Source organism: Lepidochelys kempii, chromosome 13 (genome assembly GCF_965140285.1).
Source record: "Lepidochelys kempii isolate rLepKem1 chromosome 13, rLepKem1.hap1, whole genome shotgun sequence".
NCBI classification, from domain to species: domain Eukaryota; kingdom Metazoa; phylum Chordata; order Testudines; family Cheloniidae; genus Lepidochelys; species Lepidochelys kempii.
Window position 1 is genome coordinate 2,653,123 of NC_136392.1, and position 16,238 is coordinate 2,669,360.

Here is a 16,238-nt window from a genome sequence, read left to right on the forward strand (position 1 = left end):
TTAGTCTGCCTATTGGGTAATCCAGCCCTGGCCAGCCCCATGCCACCTGAGGGAGAACAATCCCCATCCCAGTCCCCTGGAGGTTGGAGGCCCCTGTTCCACGGTCCCGGGAAAGCGGGGTGCTCCTTGACCCATGTTACTTGGGGATGGGGGGTCCAGCCCCTTATCCCCTGGGCCGTGGGGCTCCAGCCCCTTAGTCCTTACACAAAACCGAAAGCAGCCCCCGCAGGAAAGAGAAAGTGAAATCGCTCCGGCGCAGCTCTTTCGCTTTCGTCCTGCCTGCTCCGGGGACACAGCTCGTGTCTGCACCCCGTGGGCGCTTCACCCCGCGCCCGCCTGGCTCCGCAGCTCCCGCGGGCATCGGCCAGCGCGCAGGGCAGGGCCTGGGGCAGCCGAGCAGCCCTCGGGCCGCCGGCTGAAGCCGGGTGGTCGCGGGCGGAGCCGCGCGAGCAGAGAGCGGGGCCCGGAGCCGGTGTCCAGGCCGGGCGCTTTGGGGTCCCGCGGAGAGCCCCGGGCGCAGCGCCCTGGCGGGCAGAGGCGCAGGGCCCCGGCGCTAGGCAGGGTCCGGCTGGCGAGGGCCGCCCACATGGCGGAGACAGGGAGCCACATGCGGCTCAAGGAATGGCTTATCGCCCAGATCGACAGCGGCAGGTACCCGGGGCTGCGCTGGGAGAACCGCGAGAAAACCATCTTCCGCATCCCCTGGAAACACGCCGCCAAGCAGGACTATCGCCAGCAGCAGGACGCGGCGCTCTTCAAGGTAGCGGGCGGGCACCTGGGGCGGCGGGCAGGAGCCCCGGGGCCGGCGGGGGGCCGCGCTGCAGGTCCCCCGGGGAAAGAGATCGGAGCCTGCAGCCAGGCTCTGGGGCGTGGGGTGAATCGCGGCTGCTCCCCTCCTCCCTTCCCTCCATCAGCTCCAGCGCCCCCCTTCTCTGCCTCTCCCAGCCCCGGCTCTCTGCCACCGCCCCAGCCCTCCTGCCATCCACACCCTGGCCGGCACCACCGCAGCCCCTCGGACTGGGCGCTGGTGCCCCTCTCTCAAAGGCTGTTCCTGGAGGCCTGGCAGCATGCACCTGCGCCGTGCTAGGCACCTGCTAAGCTGTGACCTGCCTGGTCATGGGCCTGCCCAGAAGAGTCTCGCGGGGGGGGGGCACCTCCCGTGGTTGCAGGGTGAAGCGCGGGGCAGCTTTTGCCCGTTTCCTTGCATTGCAGGCCTGGGCTGTCTACAAGGGGAAGTACCAGGAAGGAACAAAGGCAGACCCCTCCACCTGGAAAACCCGCCTCCGGTGCGCCCTGAACAAAAGCACCGATTTTCAGGAGGTCCCCGAAAGAAGCCAGCTGGACATCTCAGAGCCGTACAAAGTGTACCAGATCCTATCGGATGGAGCCAGAGACCCCGGTATGGCGTCCCTGGGACCTCGGTAGGGAGGTTGCCTCTTCCAACTTGAGATGGAGCCACAGTCTTGTTCCTTTTCGGGAAGCATTTCCCACCCCTCCTGTTCCACAAACCCAGAGTCACTCTTCCCTACGCTGGTCCCTTCCCAATAACCCTCCTCTGCCAGGATCCAGTCTGCCCTGGGGAAATTAGTTTGTTTCCAGATAGCACCCAGGTCTGGGCCTGAGGGATGGGAACTGTTAAACGCCAAATGGGACATTCTTATCCCCAGCACCACACGGGAGGTAGGCAGGGCAGTACCCATGCTGGTGCATGGCCGTGTTCGGAAGGAAATAACCTCCAGCAGCAAACCCTCCCTACCACTGGGGTGGGCTTTGGCAGAGGGAATGTGTCCTGATTCTACAGCACGGCTCTTCCGATCGCTCAGCATCCCCTGGAGCCGGCTGTGGGAAGACGGAGCGTGTCCAGGTTACGAGGAGCATGCCCGTAGCTCAGCAATGCCAAGCACTTAGCAGACAGAATACGTTCACATTGCAGGAAACTTCGTCCCGCAGCTTTTCGGGGCTCATTCGAGGTCGCTTGGAGCTGGGGAAGTGCTGGGTTTGATTTCCTCCAGGCAATTCCTGGAGCCACAATTTGCAGTGAAAGGAAGGGCATAAAGTCGTGTTCTTCTGGGCAGTGATCCCAGGGAGGGCAAGTATTCTCGCAGCAGCTCTGTTGCTCTCAGGCGAGTAACAGATTTCATGTTCTCTCTGCAGAGAAGGAAGGCAGCCTGGAGTCCCCTCCCCCAGAAGAACAGCAGGCAAGCCAGCCCCCAGCCCCAGGGGACCCGGAGATGGGAGTTAACTGCGGGCCAGACAAGGTGCGAGTGGGTTGAGGTTATCATCTGCACTGACCTTTCTCTTGTCCAGTCCTCTTTCCTCCTTTCGTCTGCCCCACAGAGAACATGGGTTCCAGGTTTGATAACAAGTCTTGGTATTTTATGGGTGTCCCCACGCAGGTCTCTGGCTACTTTCATTTCATGATACTTTGTACCTGTCTAGTTCCCTTTATCCAAGGATCTCAAAGAGCTTTACAAACATCTAGCTGAGAGCCTTGCAGCACTGCTTTGAGGTAGGCAAGGACTGTCATCATTTTACACATGGGAAACTGAGGCATGGACAGCAGGGAAGTGATTTGTCCAGAGAACCTGGAATGGAACTCAGGTCACCTGGTTCCCAGGTCTTTGCTTGACTCCTCCCTTCGTCCTGTTCTCATGGGTTCTGTTCTCTTCCTCCCAGACTAGCATGTCCTCGGGTTTGGAAGAGGATGGGAAGAAGGATCTGATGGAGACCTGCCAGACTTCTCCAGTCCCGCTGGTCTCCCACTTACCAAGCCATCCGGCAGACTGGGGTAAGGAAGGGGACTTGTCCATTCCCAGCCTCTCATCTCTTTACCAGTACCCATGAGAGCAGTTGCTAAAGATGTTATTTTTGATTTTTTAAAGATTAGTTTCACTCATTTCTTATTCACTCCCCTCACTGCTTCTGACCAGGGATGGTCCTGAGCCTTAAAGTCTGGGCCCAAACTCCTCCAGGGCTTGGGGTGGCTTCTGATACCCTCTAGTTCCCCAGTGATTACAGGAATCCCCTACTCTTTTTCAGAGTTCCCTTTAATTGAGTGAGTTCTGTCACTATGAGACATGGGCACAGACCAGAACCTGCGATCCAAGTACCCCTGCACTTTGGGTCCGGATCTGAAACCATGGTAGCTCTGCCCATCTCTGTAACTATATTCCAGCCAGGATGCTAGCTACACTAACAGATGATGCCTCAACTCAGAGCTAAATTGGTTCACTTTACTCAGTGCTTCTTGTCAGCAGTCTGGGAAAGAAACATACCCTCGGCCAGTCCCTGCACTGACTTGGGTTATTAGTTATAGCCGTGGTTCTCAGCCTTTCTAGACTCCTGTACCCCTTTCAGGAGGCTGATTTGTCTTGCACAGCCCCAAGTTTCACCTCGCTTAAATCTACTTTCTTACAAAATCAGACATAAAATACAAAAGGGTCACACTAGTACTGAAAAAGTGCTGACTTTCTCTTTGTTGCCATAGAATTATAAAATAAATCAATGGGAATATAAATACCATACGTACATTTCACTTATTCAGTGATACTTGAGCCTTGAGTTTTTCACTTGTGAGCCTTGTCTGAAGCCCAAGACCCACTACCTGGGGCTGAAGCATGTAACTTAGCTTCACAGGCCCCCCAGTGCTATGAGGCCCCAGGCAATTGCCCTGCTTGCTACCTCCTAATGCTGGCCCTGTACTTCCGACCCCTGGTTGAGAGCCACTGCGTTACAGCACATGCTGGGTAACACTTGCTGTGGTGCACAATTTCGGCAGCATATGCAGGCATCGCTCGCTGACATGCACTGCCTCGGACACAGCTGCTCTGCAGTGAAGAGCAGCGGAGTTACAAGGAACTGGGTAGTTTGTTGGCCAGAACCTGGAAACCTGCTTTTGATCAGTTTACTTCAAGGGGCTTTTAAGAGTTTCCTGAGCAGCGAGCAAAGGGCTGTCAGCCTGGCTGGGTTTCCAGCTCCCGATTCAGAGCCTCTGTGGGAGTGTGTCTAATGAGTGGAGCTCAAGAACACAGGCAGGACTCCTGGGTTCTGTTCCCAGCTTGGCCACTAACTCACTCTTTGACTTTGGCCAAGTTACTTAGTCACCTCTTGGTGCCTCATTCCACTCCTCCATATAACGAGTGCAACTGGACTTCGTGACAGGGCGCTCAGGGCCCTGATCCAGCCCTGTTTGGCAAGTGCTTTGAGCTCCGTGGATGAAGGGCACAATATTTTCTGTTGTTAGTCTCCTTCAGCTGCCTGTGGGAGCCATATAATCAACCTGCTGGCTGCTGTCAGAAATGCCGGGTGCATGCAGACAGAGCAGCCCCATGCTCCGTAGATCTCGGGAACATACATGGCTGAGGAAAGTACAGCAGGGGTGGGAGAGGAAGAACAGGGAGGGAGTTACAGGCGTGGGCGTTTGTTGCCCAGTTGCCTAACAGACCGAACATCTAAATCCTGCTCTCCCTCTCCCAGCCAGACACTTACTCTGTTCTGTGGGGCTGCACGGGTGGGAGAGAGAAGAGATTTGACACAAATCTATGGAAACATGGGCCATTCTGAGCACTGCTCCGCTGCTCCCCAGATGGCTTTTCCTGCCGGGCATAGAGACTGCCAGAGAGGAGCTCACCAGTTCTCAGGCTCTCTGCCCCCACCCTTGGGAAAAGCCGGGGCACCCAATAACAAGTGCTGTGCTCATGAGAAACTCCCCTGCTCTCTGGAGGCAAAGAGAGGGCATTGGACTGACTGCCCCAGGCCCGTCTCTGAGAGTGGATAACTTGGCAAGCTCGGTTTCTGTTTTGTTCCTAGGGTATCAGGTGAAAGGGGTTTTCTGTGGCTGGAGCCCAACACATGCTCGCTTTCTGCAGAGCCCACAGCTGGGTGATCCCAACTCCAATCACGTCCCCACTGCAGACATCAACAACTCAGGTAGAGGAGGGGAGGGGGGCAGCCCAGGATCTCCCCCTCTGCTGCACAGGGGAGGGAGGCAGAGAGGGAGACCCTGGCCCTATTGAAATCATTGACTTCAGTGAGGCCAGAATTTCACCCACCACTGGGATTCTGGGGCTCGGGGTCTCCAGACTGTCGGGAACTGAAGTGCCCTCCTGCAGTTTGGGTGCTGAGGTTCTGTGGGGCTCTGCCATAGGGATCCCAGTCCTGGCTGGAGAGACGTGCACACACCTACCAGGGCTCCAGCATGGACATGGGATCAAGGGCTGACCCCTGGCTTTCTGTCCCTTCCGAGGCACATTCTGGTTTTTCAATTAAGCATGTTCACACAGGGGAATTAGGGGCTTGCCCTTCATTTTCCCCTTCCCCCAACACAAACACCGAGCAGCAGCTCGCAACCCTGGGGATGCTCTAACTTACCAGATGGTCCCTGCAGCAGCCCAGAATCGGGAAGGGAGTGTAAATCCCGCTCTGCCTGGCTTTGCCTTCGCGTGGGGGCGGGTGTTCACATCCGGGGCAAGCTGGGCCCGGCTGGGTTTCCTGCCAACTGGACTTGCCCCTCACAGCACCAGGTGCTTGCCGTTCCAGCTAACGGTGCCTAAGCTCCGAGGCCTGGCCCACGTCTGGGAGGGGCTGGCCCCAGCACTGACATCCCTCCTCCCCTCCACAACACCTCCTGGCCTAACTCTAGGCAGGCAGCCGGCAGGTCTCCCGCTCCACCCTCCACTGCTGCAAGCTCCCCCCAGGAGCAACACCCAACTCAGCTGGGGGCAGGGCCCCGACCTGCTCCGTGGTTCAGGGCAGCGCTGGGCACGTGGTCCCAGCTCCTCGCAGCACAGCATACTGACCGCTCCCCTCCAGCGGGCTGGGGCGGTTTGCTGCTGAGGCGGCATGGAGCAGGGGATGTTAACCGGCGCTCTAGAGCCCTGCAGCACTGGGCTGCCTTCCAGCCCCGTCCATGCCTCCAGGTGGTTCCCTGGGATTGCTGCCGGGAGGTCGCTCGGCTCTGTCTGAGCCGGGGAGCTGGGCCCAGGGCCATCAGTGGCCGAGGGGCCTGTTCAGTGCCCTGGCTATGACTGAGTGTCAGTGACCCAGATACTGGGTTCCTGCGACCCACTGGCCCCCAACTTTCATCCATTGTCCCTGGGAGCTTCCCTACTTCCTGACCCCTCTTCCCTCCCCCACTCCCCCAGATTGCTGGCTGCATGTCCGCCTCTACTACCGCGACGTGCTGGTGAAGGAGTTCACCACCCGCACTGCTGAGGGCTGCCGCATCACCTACCGCCTGGTGCCGGCTGACAACGAGCGGCTCTACGGCCCATCCTCCATGGAGCAGATCCAGTTCCCCTCTCCCCGCCCACTGACCGGCGACAGCAGGATGGCGGGCGTGACGGGCGTCTTGGAACGGCTTCTCCCCCACCTGGACCGGGGCGTCCTCTTGTGGGTGGCCCCCGAAGGCGTCTTCATGAAGCGGCAGTGCCAGGGCAGGGTATACTGGAACGGGCCCATGGCGCCTCACAGCAACCGACCCAACAAGCTGGAGCGGGAGAAAACCTACAAGCTCCTGGACACCCAGCAGTTCCTGCAGCGTACGTGCCCGTTCAGCGTGCCCGGGGGCAGCTCAAGGGCATGGCAGTGACGTGCTCGGGGAGGCTGGGAGACCTGGGCAAAGGGCATGGGGAAGAGAGGAGCATACAGCCCACCTCGTCCTGCCCTAGTCACTGGGCACTTGCTCTTTGCCTCAGTGACCAGGGCCTGGGAGGCGCTTGTTCGCTAGTACGTTACAGAACAGGGAATATGGGACTGAACTGGCTGGAATGTCTGTGCCTGGCGAGCCTGTGCTGGGTTGAATCAGAGCCACTCAGCTGTGTCTTATGTGCCCTGCTCTGCCAGCAGCATTTCTCCTTGGGCTCCAGTGCTAAGAGCCCGTGTTTGAGGAGCAGGAGTTCTCGCTCTGTGCTGGGCCGGGGAGATCTGAGTTGCCTTGCGATGCACTGGAGTGACCTAAAAAGGAGGACTTGTGGCACCTTAGAGACGAACCCATTTATTTAAGCATAAGCTTTCGTGAGCTACAGCTCACTTCATCGGATGCATCCGTGAGCTGTAGCTCACGAAAGCTTATGCTTAAATAAGTTGGTTAGTGTCTAAGGTGCCCCAAGTCCTTTTGTTCTTTTTGCGGATACAGACTAACACGGCTGCTACTCTGAAACCTGTAGTGACCTGGGAGGTCAAAGCTTTCGGACAGGATGAACCAGTATGACCCACGGGTTTCTTCCCGCTGAGACCCCCATTTGGGAGTTGTAAGGAGCCCGCTGGCTCTACGGCCCAGGGAGAGGACTAGCATGAGTCCCACCCCTGCTGCTGTCTCCCTCCCTCCCTCGAAGAGATCCATGCCTTCCCCCTGAGGACTGTGCATGACCCAGTGAAATCTCTCTGTGCCCCAAGATCCAGTGACCTTGCAGGGTCCTCCCCCGGTGCAGACCTTTGGACTGTCGTGTCTCCATCAGCCCCCTGGGCAGGGTCTGCCCAGCCCCCGGCTGCGTGTGCCAGGCTATTGAGAGCGCGCCAAGTCATGGCTGGAAATGCTTGTGGGTTTCAGAACTACGGAGCTACCTGAGTCGTGGGGAGCCCATGCCCCAGTATCAGATCCGCCTGTGCTTCGGAGAGGAGTATCCCCCCACCCCGAGCCAGAACTTTCAGAAGCTCATCATGGCCCATGTGAGTATCTGGGGCAGCCGTGGGGGTTCTGCTGGACTTGGCTGGCTGTTTGTCCGGGGTCTGTCACATGGCCCCTGTGACCTCCAGGGTGGGGCACAAGCCCATACTTTCATTTTCTCCTGCTCTGCCCTGAGGCCCCGCCCTTGCTCCGCCTCTTCCTGCCTTGGCTCCACCTCCCAGGTCTCCACCCCGCCCGCCCACCTCTAGCTCCTCTCCACCCCTCTCCCGGGCACCGCCTGCCAGCCGCTCACTGATCAGTGACCAGCCCTGGGGCCACAGAGCCACTGTGGCTGGTGGGTGCTGAGCACCCCCTATGTTTTCCCATGGTGCTTGAGCTCCGGAGTCGGCGCCTCTGTGGGGGAGGAACATGGGCTGCCAGTTCTCTCCTTCGGGCTCCCTCTCGTCAGCTCTTTACTAACCAAGTCTCCACGGCTGTCCCCCATTGCCCTGAGCGGCGGGTTGTAAATCGAAAAGGAGGACTTGTGGCACCTTAGAGACTAACCAATGTAATTGAGCATAAGCTTTCATGAGCTACAGCTCACTTCATCGGATGCATGCCGTGGAAAATACAGTGGGGAGATTTATATACACAGAGAACATGAAACAATGGGTGTTACCGTACACACTGTAAGTGATCAGGTAAGGTGAGCTATTACCAGCAGGAGAGAAAAAAAACCTTTTGTAGTGATAATCAAGGTGGGCCATTTCCAGCTGTTGACAAGAACTGTGAGGAACAGTGGGGGGTGGGAAATAAACATGAGGAAATAGTTTTACTTTGTAAATCATGCTCCTGAGCCCTGGAACAAAGCAGGGTAGAGCGGCACCCGGCAGCTCCGACACAGGCTGCTGCAGGGCATGCTGGCTGGCTGGAGAGGAAGCCTGAGTTCCGGCCGCCCAGAGGTTTCGTAGACCCCAGCACACCGTGCGCTGGGCATGCAGGAGTGCACAGTCAGCTCGCCAGGTCGGTGCGTGCTAGAAGGAGGCAGCCACTGAGTGCCGGGGAGTGAGGGAGGTGACCGGGGTGTGCTGCAGGGCCTGTCTGCCTGCAATGACCCAACTGCGCCCTTGCATTGCAGGTTGAGCCCGTGTTTGCACGGGAGCTCTTCCTTCATGCCCAGCGCATGGGGCCACTGTCACAGCGCGACTCCTCACAGCTGCATGCCACTGATGCTTCCAGCCACATCACCCAGATCCTGAAACAGCTGTGCCAGCCCTGAGCCCCTGGTAGAGGAAGACGTGCCTCGACCCCACTCACACTCGAGCTCGTGTAGCGTGGAAAAGATCGTGCCCACCTCACACCCCCCCCACTAGCCCTGTCTCTAATGGAGGCCCTCTAACCCGGGAGTAGCCTTGCATAACACAGCATGGAGCGACCCAGCCAGCCTCTGCACATAAGGACTAGAGCCTGGGATAGATCGACAGCGGTAACCCTGGAATCGGCCCTGTAGAGCTATTGGCATTAGCCCCTCTCTGGGGGGAGCATGATCTTTATCCGGAGCTCAGGCATGGGGACGTCAGCCCAGACTAATGTGTGGCAGGATAGCTGTGACATTGCTCTGCTGGAATACGACACGGGATTTGGGACATGGCGGGTTACGCTGATACAGAAGAAGTGTTGATTTTTGTACCCTGGCAACTGTGATTTTATGTCTCTGGTTGAAGCAGGGTGATGGTTAGTTCTGTGACCCTAGAAACCTGCCCTTCCGAAATGGCTGTGAATAAAACCGCTCTGGGTCAGTAGCACAGAGCTCAGGGCAGGACAGTGGGTTCAGAGCAGCTGATGACAATAAAGTAAAACAGAGACAGTAAAACTTACTTCTATTCCCCCACCCCGGGCTGGGGAGCAATAGCTCCAAACTGAATCTAGGGCCCAGTAGCCCCTGCTGGTGCCACAGGGAAGGTGCGTTCAGCCCCGAGCAGCTGCACTGAAATTCCCTGCTGAAGGCACTGGCTGATCAGGAGAGGGAGTTCCCCGCAGTGGCTTTGCGGCTGGTAGGTGCCATCTAGCGGAGAGCAGGCAGGAGCAGCTGGGCCACAGCAGCCATTAGCTCAGGGTCTGAGGAGAGGTTAAAGTGAGGGCTCATTCCCCAGGGGATCACAGGCCTGGCTCTCCCAGCTGGGAGATGAGTGCGCTCTCTTGGCCTGCCTCTGCCAGGTTCCTGGGATCAATGCCGGGGTGGCCTAGGGCTCCTCTTCGCCACCTGGGGACATGGCCTGAAGAAACTTTCTGAGGTGCCCTGTGCCCAGTTGGGTGGTTCAGTGCCCAGCTCCTGGGATGGCTCCATCCTCTGTGGTGAGAGGCTGGCGTCGGCGCATGGATTGGGCCTGGAAGCTGTGAATTCCTGATGTCTAACCCCAGCCCTGGTAGTGACTGTGTGCCCTTGAGTGTGTCACATCCCTGCTCCGTGCCTCAGTTTCCCCCTCTGTAACAAGGGGACATTACTGCCTCCCCGATCACTGGGTTGATTGGACGCCCTTTGCAAAGCGCTTTGAAAACGGGCACAGGATCCTTACTGGCTGAGCCTGCTGCAGGGACTCCTCCTCCCAGGCAAGGTCACAGGCATGTCAAAGCCCCAGCTGCAAGCCCAAGGGCAGCACCAGAGGAGCCGGTTCCCCCCCCAGTGTATTTCAGCTTTGCTCTTGGGTTGGCCAAGAGGGGCACAGAGCAGGGGCTAGACAGGGGAGGGGGACGCGCCGGCTCAAGCCTGAGTGTAGCCTAGGCAGCACGCTTGGCTTCACCTCAGCAGACGCCTCTTGGCTTGCAACAGCCAGCATGTGAATTTGAGAGTGGAGGTTTGCAGAGAAGGGTCCTCCCCCTTCCCCCACATGGCCTTGGGGAGACTTTCTGGGGAGGGGGCGGGCAGCGGGGGTGACGAGCAGCTCACAAGGGAGCACCCCTTCCTCCTCCTGCCTTGGGTAAGCAGCACTCACCCCCTCTGCAGTGAGAGCGCCCCCTCCTGTTTTCATCAACTTCAACCCTGAGGGAGCTCTGCGAGCTCCTGGCTCTGCCCTGGATTGCTCGTGTCCTTTCCCAGGGGAGCGAAGGCGCCTTGGCCCCTGGCCCTGCTGTACAACCCGGAGGCAGAGCAGCGGCTTGCTGGGCTCGTTGCATTCCAGGCCAAGTCTTAACACGCTGCCTGTGGGGCAGCCCTCGTCCCTGTCCTGCACGCCTGGCCTCCCTCTCTATCCGGGCTCCCGCTCACCTTCGCTTCAGCTCCCCCGGCCACGCTGTCACGGAGTCCCCGGGCGATGCTCTGGAACTGCTCCCCATGAAGCCAGGCAGGACTCTGGGGAAGTCTCCTCTCTGGGAGCAGCCTGTCTTCAGGACACACAGCTCACCCAGCTTCCACCTTCCTGGGTCTGACCTCGGAGCCTTCAGCCTCCTCTGCCCCTCCGTGTGCTTCCCACAGCAAGTCCGCTCAGGCGGGGTCCTGGGGAAGCCAGAGGGTCCTGCCCCCCAACTCCGCAGTCAGACGTGACTCTCAGCCAGCCAGTAAAACAGAGGTTTATTAGACGACAGGAACATGGTCTAAAACAGAGCTTGTAGGTGCAGAGAACAGGACCCCTCAGCTGGGTCCATTTTGGGGGGCAGTGAGCCAGACAACCACGTCTGCCCTTCACTCCATGTCCCAGCCAACCCCAAACTGAAACTCCCTCCAGCCCCTCCTCCTCTGGGCTTTGTCCCTTTCCCAGGCCAGGAGGTCACTGGATTCCTTTGTTCTCCAACCCTTCAGCTCTCACCTTGCAGCGGGGAAGGGCCCAGGCCATCAGTGGCCAGGAAACAGGGTGTCGGCCATTCTCTGTGTCCAGACCCCTGCACACACCTGCCCTCTAGGGCTCTGCAGTGATCATACACCCTTACCCCACCACCTAGATACTTAAGAACTGCCTAGGGGAAACTGAGGCACCCCACACTATTCAGAGGAAACATTAAGAACAGTCCCACTTCGTCACACACGCGTCACCTGCTGTCCTACTCACATGCCTCCCCTCCAACCTCTCCGTCCTACCACTCGCTCATTCTCCAGCCTACCCACAAGGCACTGCACTCGTTCCCCCGTCCCTTCTCCTTTGACTGCCAGGCACCAGCCGCACAGCGGTGGGGTTAGCTGGGCCCTGGACAGGACCTGGCCCAACACCAGGGAAATGCTAGAAAAGTCAGGAATGTGTGACCGCAAGAGCTTGCCCTGAGATTCACTCCCTGGGAGAGGCTGTCACTGACTCCTTCCACAAGAGTGCCCAGAGATGGGCACAGCTGTGCTTGCAGGGCTGAGCCTGTCAGAGGGTGGGAGGCCCCCAGATGCTACCCCACGGGTAGAGTCTCGTGGTGAGCACAGCGAGGAGACCCTGTGGAGAGTAAATCAGGGAAAACGAGAAGCATAAACCTCAGGAAACAGCTGGGTGAGCAACAGAGAGAGAAAACCCCACTGCACCAGGGTGCCCAGTGCCAGCCGGGCGCATCCCCGGTGCTGACTCCCTGCTGTTAAATCACCAGCGCTCCTTGCAAAGGGGTCTCTGGGCAGTGGGCATGCTCCCCCGAAGGGCTCCAAAGCCAGGGCCTGGGCTACCGGACACGAGAACCAGACTGCCCTGGGGACAGCACCTGGCCCAGAGCGAGGCCGGGACTGGCTGCAGAGAGCAGCCACTTGGGTTAGTGAGGTGGGAGGGAGCCAGGCCTCAGAAACAGGGATTGGGAGGCAGCATGGCCTAGTGGATTGAGCACAACTGAGTCCCAGTCTAGGGTCAAGTCCTGGCTCTGCCACTGGCCTGCTGGGTTCCCTTGGGCAAATCACTGCACTGCCCACTGCGTCATTTCCCCACTCCATCTGTAAAATGGGGATAATGATACTTCAGTAGTTATCCTTTGTAAAGTCTACCCAGGGAAGGGCTCAATGCTACTGTTATTAATATCCCAAGTCTCCGCCAGAGGGAGCCAGGAGCCTAGAGGAGTTTATTCTGCCAGGACAAACTAGCTCCTTCTTACCAAGGGCGCCAGTGACCTCAGCAGCCCGGTGCATGGTGACACTCTGCCTACCCCACACCTGCAGCCTCCCCCTACCCTGCCTTACCTTGATCTCAGGTGCCACCTCCCAGGCACAGAAAAACAGGCCACTGGCCATGCCCCCTCACACCCAACCTGACCTTCCCTCCCCCCACAGCACTGCTCCAGAAGCCTGACCCCACTGTCCACAAGCCCCACCCCTGGGCAATGGGTCTACCTCACCCCAAACCGGTCCCCAGCCCCTGGACCCGGGTGTGCCCACCGCTGCAATGCACGTGGCCAGCTGCCAAGTTACCTCTGTGTGTAACAAAAAACCTGGCACGCCACGTCCCCCGACTGGCAAGCGGCTTGGGCACAGAAAAACCAGCCAGGCTGGTCAAAAACCAGCCAGGTGACTGCCAGCTCTGCACCCCCTTCCTCCTCCCCTTGGGGATCCCCTAAAAAACCCAAAGTCTCCCCACACCATTCTCTTCCCTCCCCAAGTCTCCCTTGCCGGGGGGGGGGGAGCAGGCAGGGGGCACTGGACATTAAACATTCGCTAACAAAGCCAGTTTACGTAGCTGGGGAGAGCAAATGGGTGAGCAGATCCCCAGGAGATCTGAGACCCCCAGAAAAGATGGGGTGAAGGGAGATAAAGAGCCCTAAGATCCCTCGAAAGAGGGAGTGTGAGTGAGGGTCAGAGACTGGGATGAACAGAGAGAACACGGGCACAAAACCCAGGCTGCCTTGCCCCAGGGCTCCCCCGAGAACAGAAAGCCTGGTACTGAGCTACCACCTCCCTCCCTCCCTGTCCCTTCCACACCCCTTGCTTCCCACCCACTCTGTCTGGGAACAGCAGTACTGAGTGCGCCAGATCGGCCAGCAGCCTGGTTGTGTTTCCTCCCAGCCGCCTGGCTCAGGAACCTCGGAGAACGAACAGGAGATGGATTATCAGCTCTCACTGCCCCTCGCTCCGCCCTAGGTGGCCCCCATGCCGCTCTGGGCAAGAGGAGGGACTTTCCGCCCCCTTTCGCCTTTTTCAGAGGCGGGAGGCTGGGCTGCAGTGGAGTTTTAACTGAGTTGGAACCGGGTTTCCACAGGAGTCGGAGCTGGGAGTTCGCAGCGGCCAGCTGCTCTGGACGGGACGGGACGGGAGGGATCCCTGCCCGGGAAGGATGCAATTGGAGTATCCCATCCCTGCCTCCTCTCTGCGCATCCTGCCTTCTGTCTGTGACCAAGGAGGCTGCGGCAACCTGGGGATGGTGCTAGCTCCATGCCCCAGCTCTGAGCCACCCCAGAGCAGTGGGCCGAGTGCGGGCAGCGGGGCCCCCACCCAGATGGGCGAGGCGACCAAGCCCCCCTACAGCTACATTGCACTCATCACCATGGCCATCCAGAGCACCCCGGAGAAGAGGATCACCCTGAACGGCATCTACCGGTACATCATGGGCCGCTTCACCTTCTACCGGGACAACAAGCAGGGCTGGCAGAATAGCATCCGCCACAACCTGTCGCTCAACGAGTGTTTCGTCAAGGTGCCCCGGGACGACAAGAAACCCGGCAAGGGCAACTACTGGACCCTGGACCCCGACTGCTACAACATGTTCGAGAACGGCAGCTTCCTGCGCCGCCGGCGCCGGTTCACCAGGAAGCGCGGCCTGCGGGAGGCGCCGGAGGGCGAGGCGGAGGGGGCGCGGAAGAAACCTCCCAAGTACCGGGCCCGGCAGCACCCCCAGCCCTTGGCCCTCTTGGCCGAGGAGATCAAGACAGAGAGCAACTACTCCTCCCTTGCTCCCGCCAGCCAGGTGCTCAGCTCGTGCGGGGGGCAGACGGGCGTGAGACAGGCGCTGACCTTGGAGGTCCACGTGGGTACCAAGGAGTGTGGCCAGGGCAGCAAGGAGCCCAGCATCCATTGCCCAGAGCAGCCAGGCCAGGCCAGCCTGCTGACCCCTAGGAAATACCTGCAGAAACCCAGGCAGGCGTGTCTGTACCCGCTGGAGGGGCCGGAGCCCAAACCCCAGCTCTTTGAGAAGCAGCCCTGCTACCCAGGCCTCGAGGGGCGCCTGCTGGAGACCCAGGGGCAAGAGAGCCCCCGGCTGAAGGAGACTGTCTTTGGGGGGCTTCAGCCCCCCATCCAGCTAGCTCAGCCCCCATACACTGCCCCGGGGGAGCGAGTGACCCAACAGCTCCCCCAGCTGACCAGGGACATCAAGGAACCGCCTCAAGCCACACCAGCCCTGACTGTGTCTCCCGACAGTGAACAGGAGGGTAAGGAGTCTGGGGCGTGCACCATTGGGCTGTCCCAGCCATTCAGCCAGGTGGCCCCCGTGTTCCCAGCCCTGCTGGGGCCCAGCAAGCCCTCGCTGCCCTGCAGCCGGCAGCCTTCGCCAACCTGCTTCCCCTCCTTCGAAGGCGACAGCTATATCAAGCCGACACTGCCCGTCTTCAGCTCCTTCGGCTGCTCGGGCTCTGACACATTGGGCGGGAACTACCAGTGCCGGGTGCAGGCGCTGAGCTTCTGCATGAACGAGAGGGCGTGCAACTCGGCCCTGGAGCACCTCTTGACATCGTCACCGAGCACAGCTCCCGTGACCCCCATCCAGCCGCCCCCCTTCAGACCCGCCGTCCAGCTGCAGGGGGAGCAGAAGGAGTCGTGGGGTGGGAGCCCGTTCTCCCTGCCAGGAGGGAATGGTTACCAGCTGGGACTCCCCCACTGTCTTTACAGGACACCTGGCATGTTCTTCTTTGAGTGACAGGCCCTGCCCAGGACAGACTGTGCCCTCACAGCCTCTCTTGCCACCCACGGCTGTGCCCAGGACTCCCCTGGCCACTCCACCTGCCCTTTGGAGAGCTGACGCCAAGGAAGGGCCTCTCCATGTAAGTTATTCTCTCCTACTGCTTCCTGCCCAGTGGTGACTGCCTGATGGAGCTAAGAGGGACCCTGGCTCCCAGGAGAAATCACTTTGGGTACCATACCACCTGCTGCCAGTATCCTTTTGCCATGGCTGTTATCCCACGAAACTAGAACCCTGCATGGGAGACAGGGGCTGAATGGAACTGTGTCCTGGCTTGTGGAATAAAACACATCCCCCAACTGCGTCTCGCCTCGGTGTCTCTGCCTCGGCGGCCCGGGAGCATCATGCGAAGGACAGGTGGGACTGAAGAGGTGGAGGTGGGGGGAGAAGGTGCTGCTTGGGGTCAGCTGGTTCTCCCATGCCCTGCACCCTGACTTGTCATTTACACCTCTTGGCACCAGCAGTGTTCTCCACTCACCCCTGCAGGAGCATGGCACGGGGACCCAGCCCCAGGGGCTTTACTGGCCTCTCTAAAGCAGAGTGTTAAAGGGACGCACGTGGTTTGTACTGTAAGAAGGTTTCTGCCGTCGGCTCTCTGTGCTGCAGTGGGGCTTACACACCAGGGTAGACACCTCAGAGTCACATGGGGCCTCGGGCGGTTGTTCCTTAGAGGGAGGAGTGCAGGCTGCTGGGTGAAACCTAGGTCATGAGCTGCTGAATTCAAATCCCCGCTCGCCACTGAGGAGTCTAGGCCCAGCGCTAAGGCCGGTGGCCCAGATTTTCCAGCATGACTA

The 16,238-nt window shown here is 59.3% G+C and overlaps 1 protein-coding gene across 1 annotated transcript; it reads left to right on the forward strand.

Annotated features, from left to right (window-relative positions):
- Positions 1-258: 258 nt before the first annotated feature.
- LOC140896705 (uncharacterized) lies at positions 259-15,746 on the forward strand. Its single transcript, XM_073308709.2, has 8 exons — positions 259-760; positions 1,213-1,399; positions 2,155-2,258; positions 2,677-2,788; positions 4,810-4,929; positions 6,144-6,539; positions 7,550-7,668; positions 13,750-15,746. The coding sequence occupies exons 1-8, from the start codon at positions 587-589 to the stop codon at positions 15,400-15,402; spliced, it is 2,865 nt and encodes a 954-aa protein (XP_073164810.2). The 5' UTR covers positions 259-586; the 3' UTR covers positions 15,403-15,746.
- The last annotated feature ends 492 nt before the right edge of the window (positions 15,747-16,238 follow it).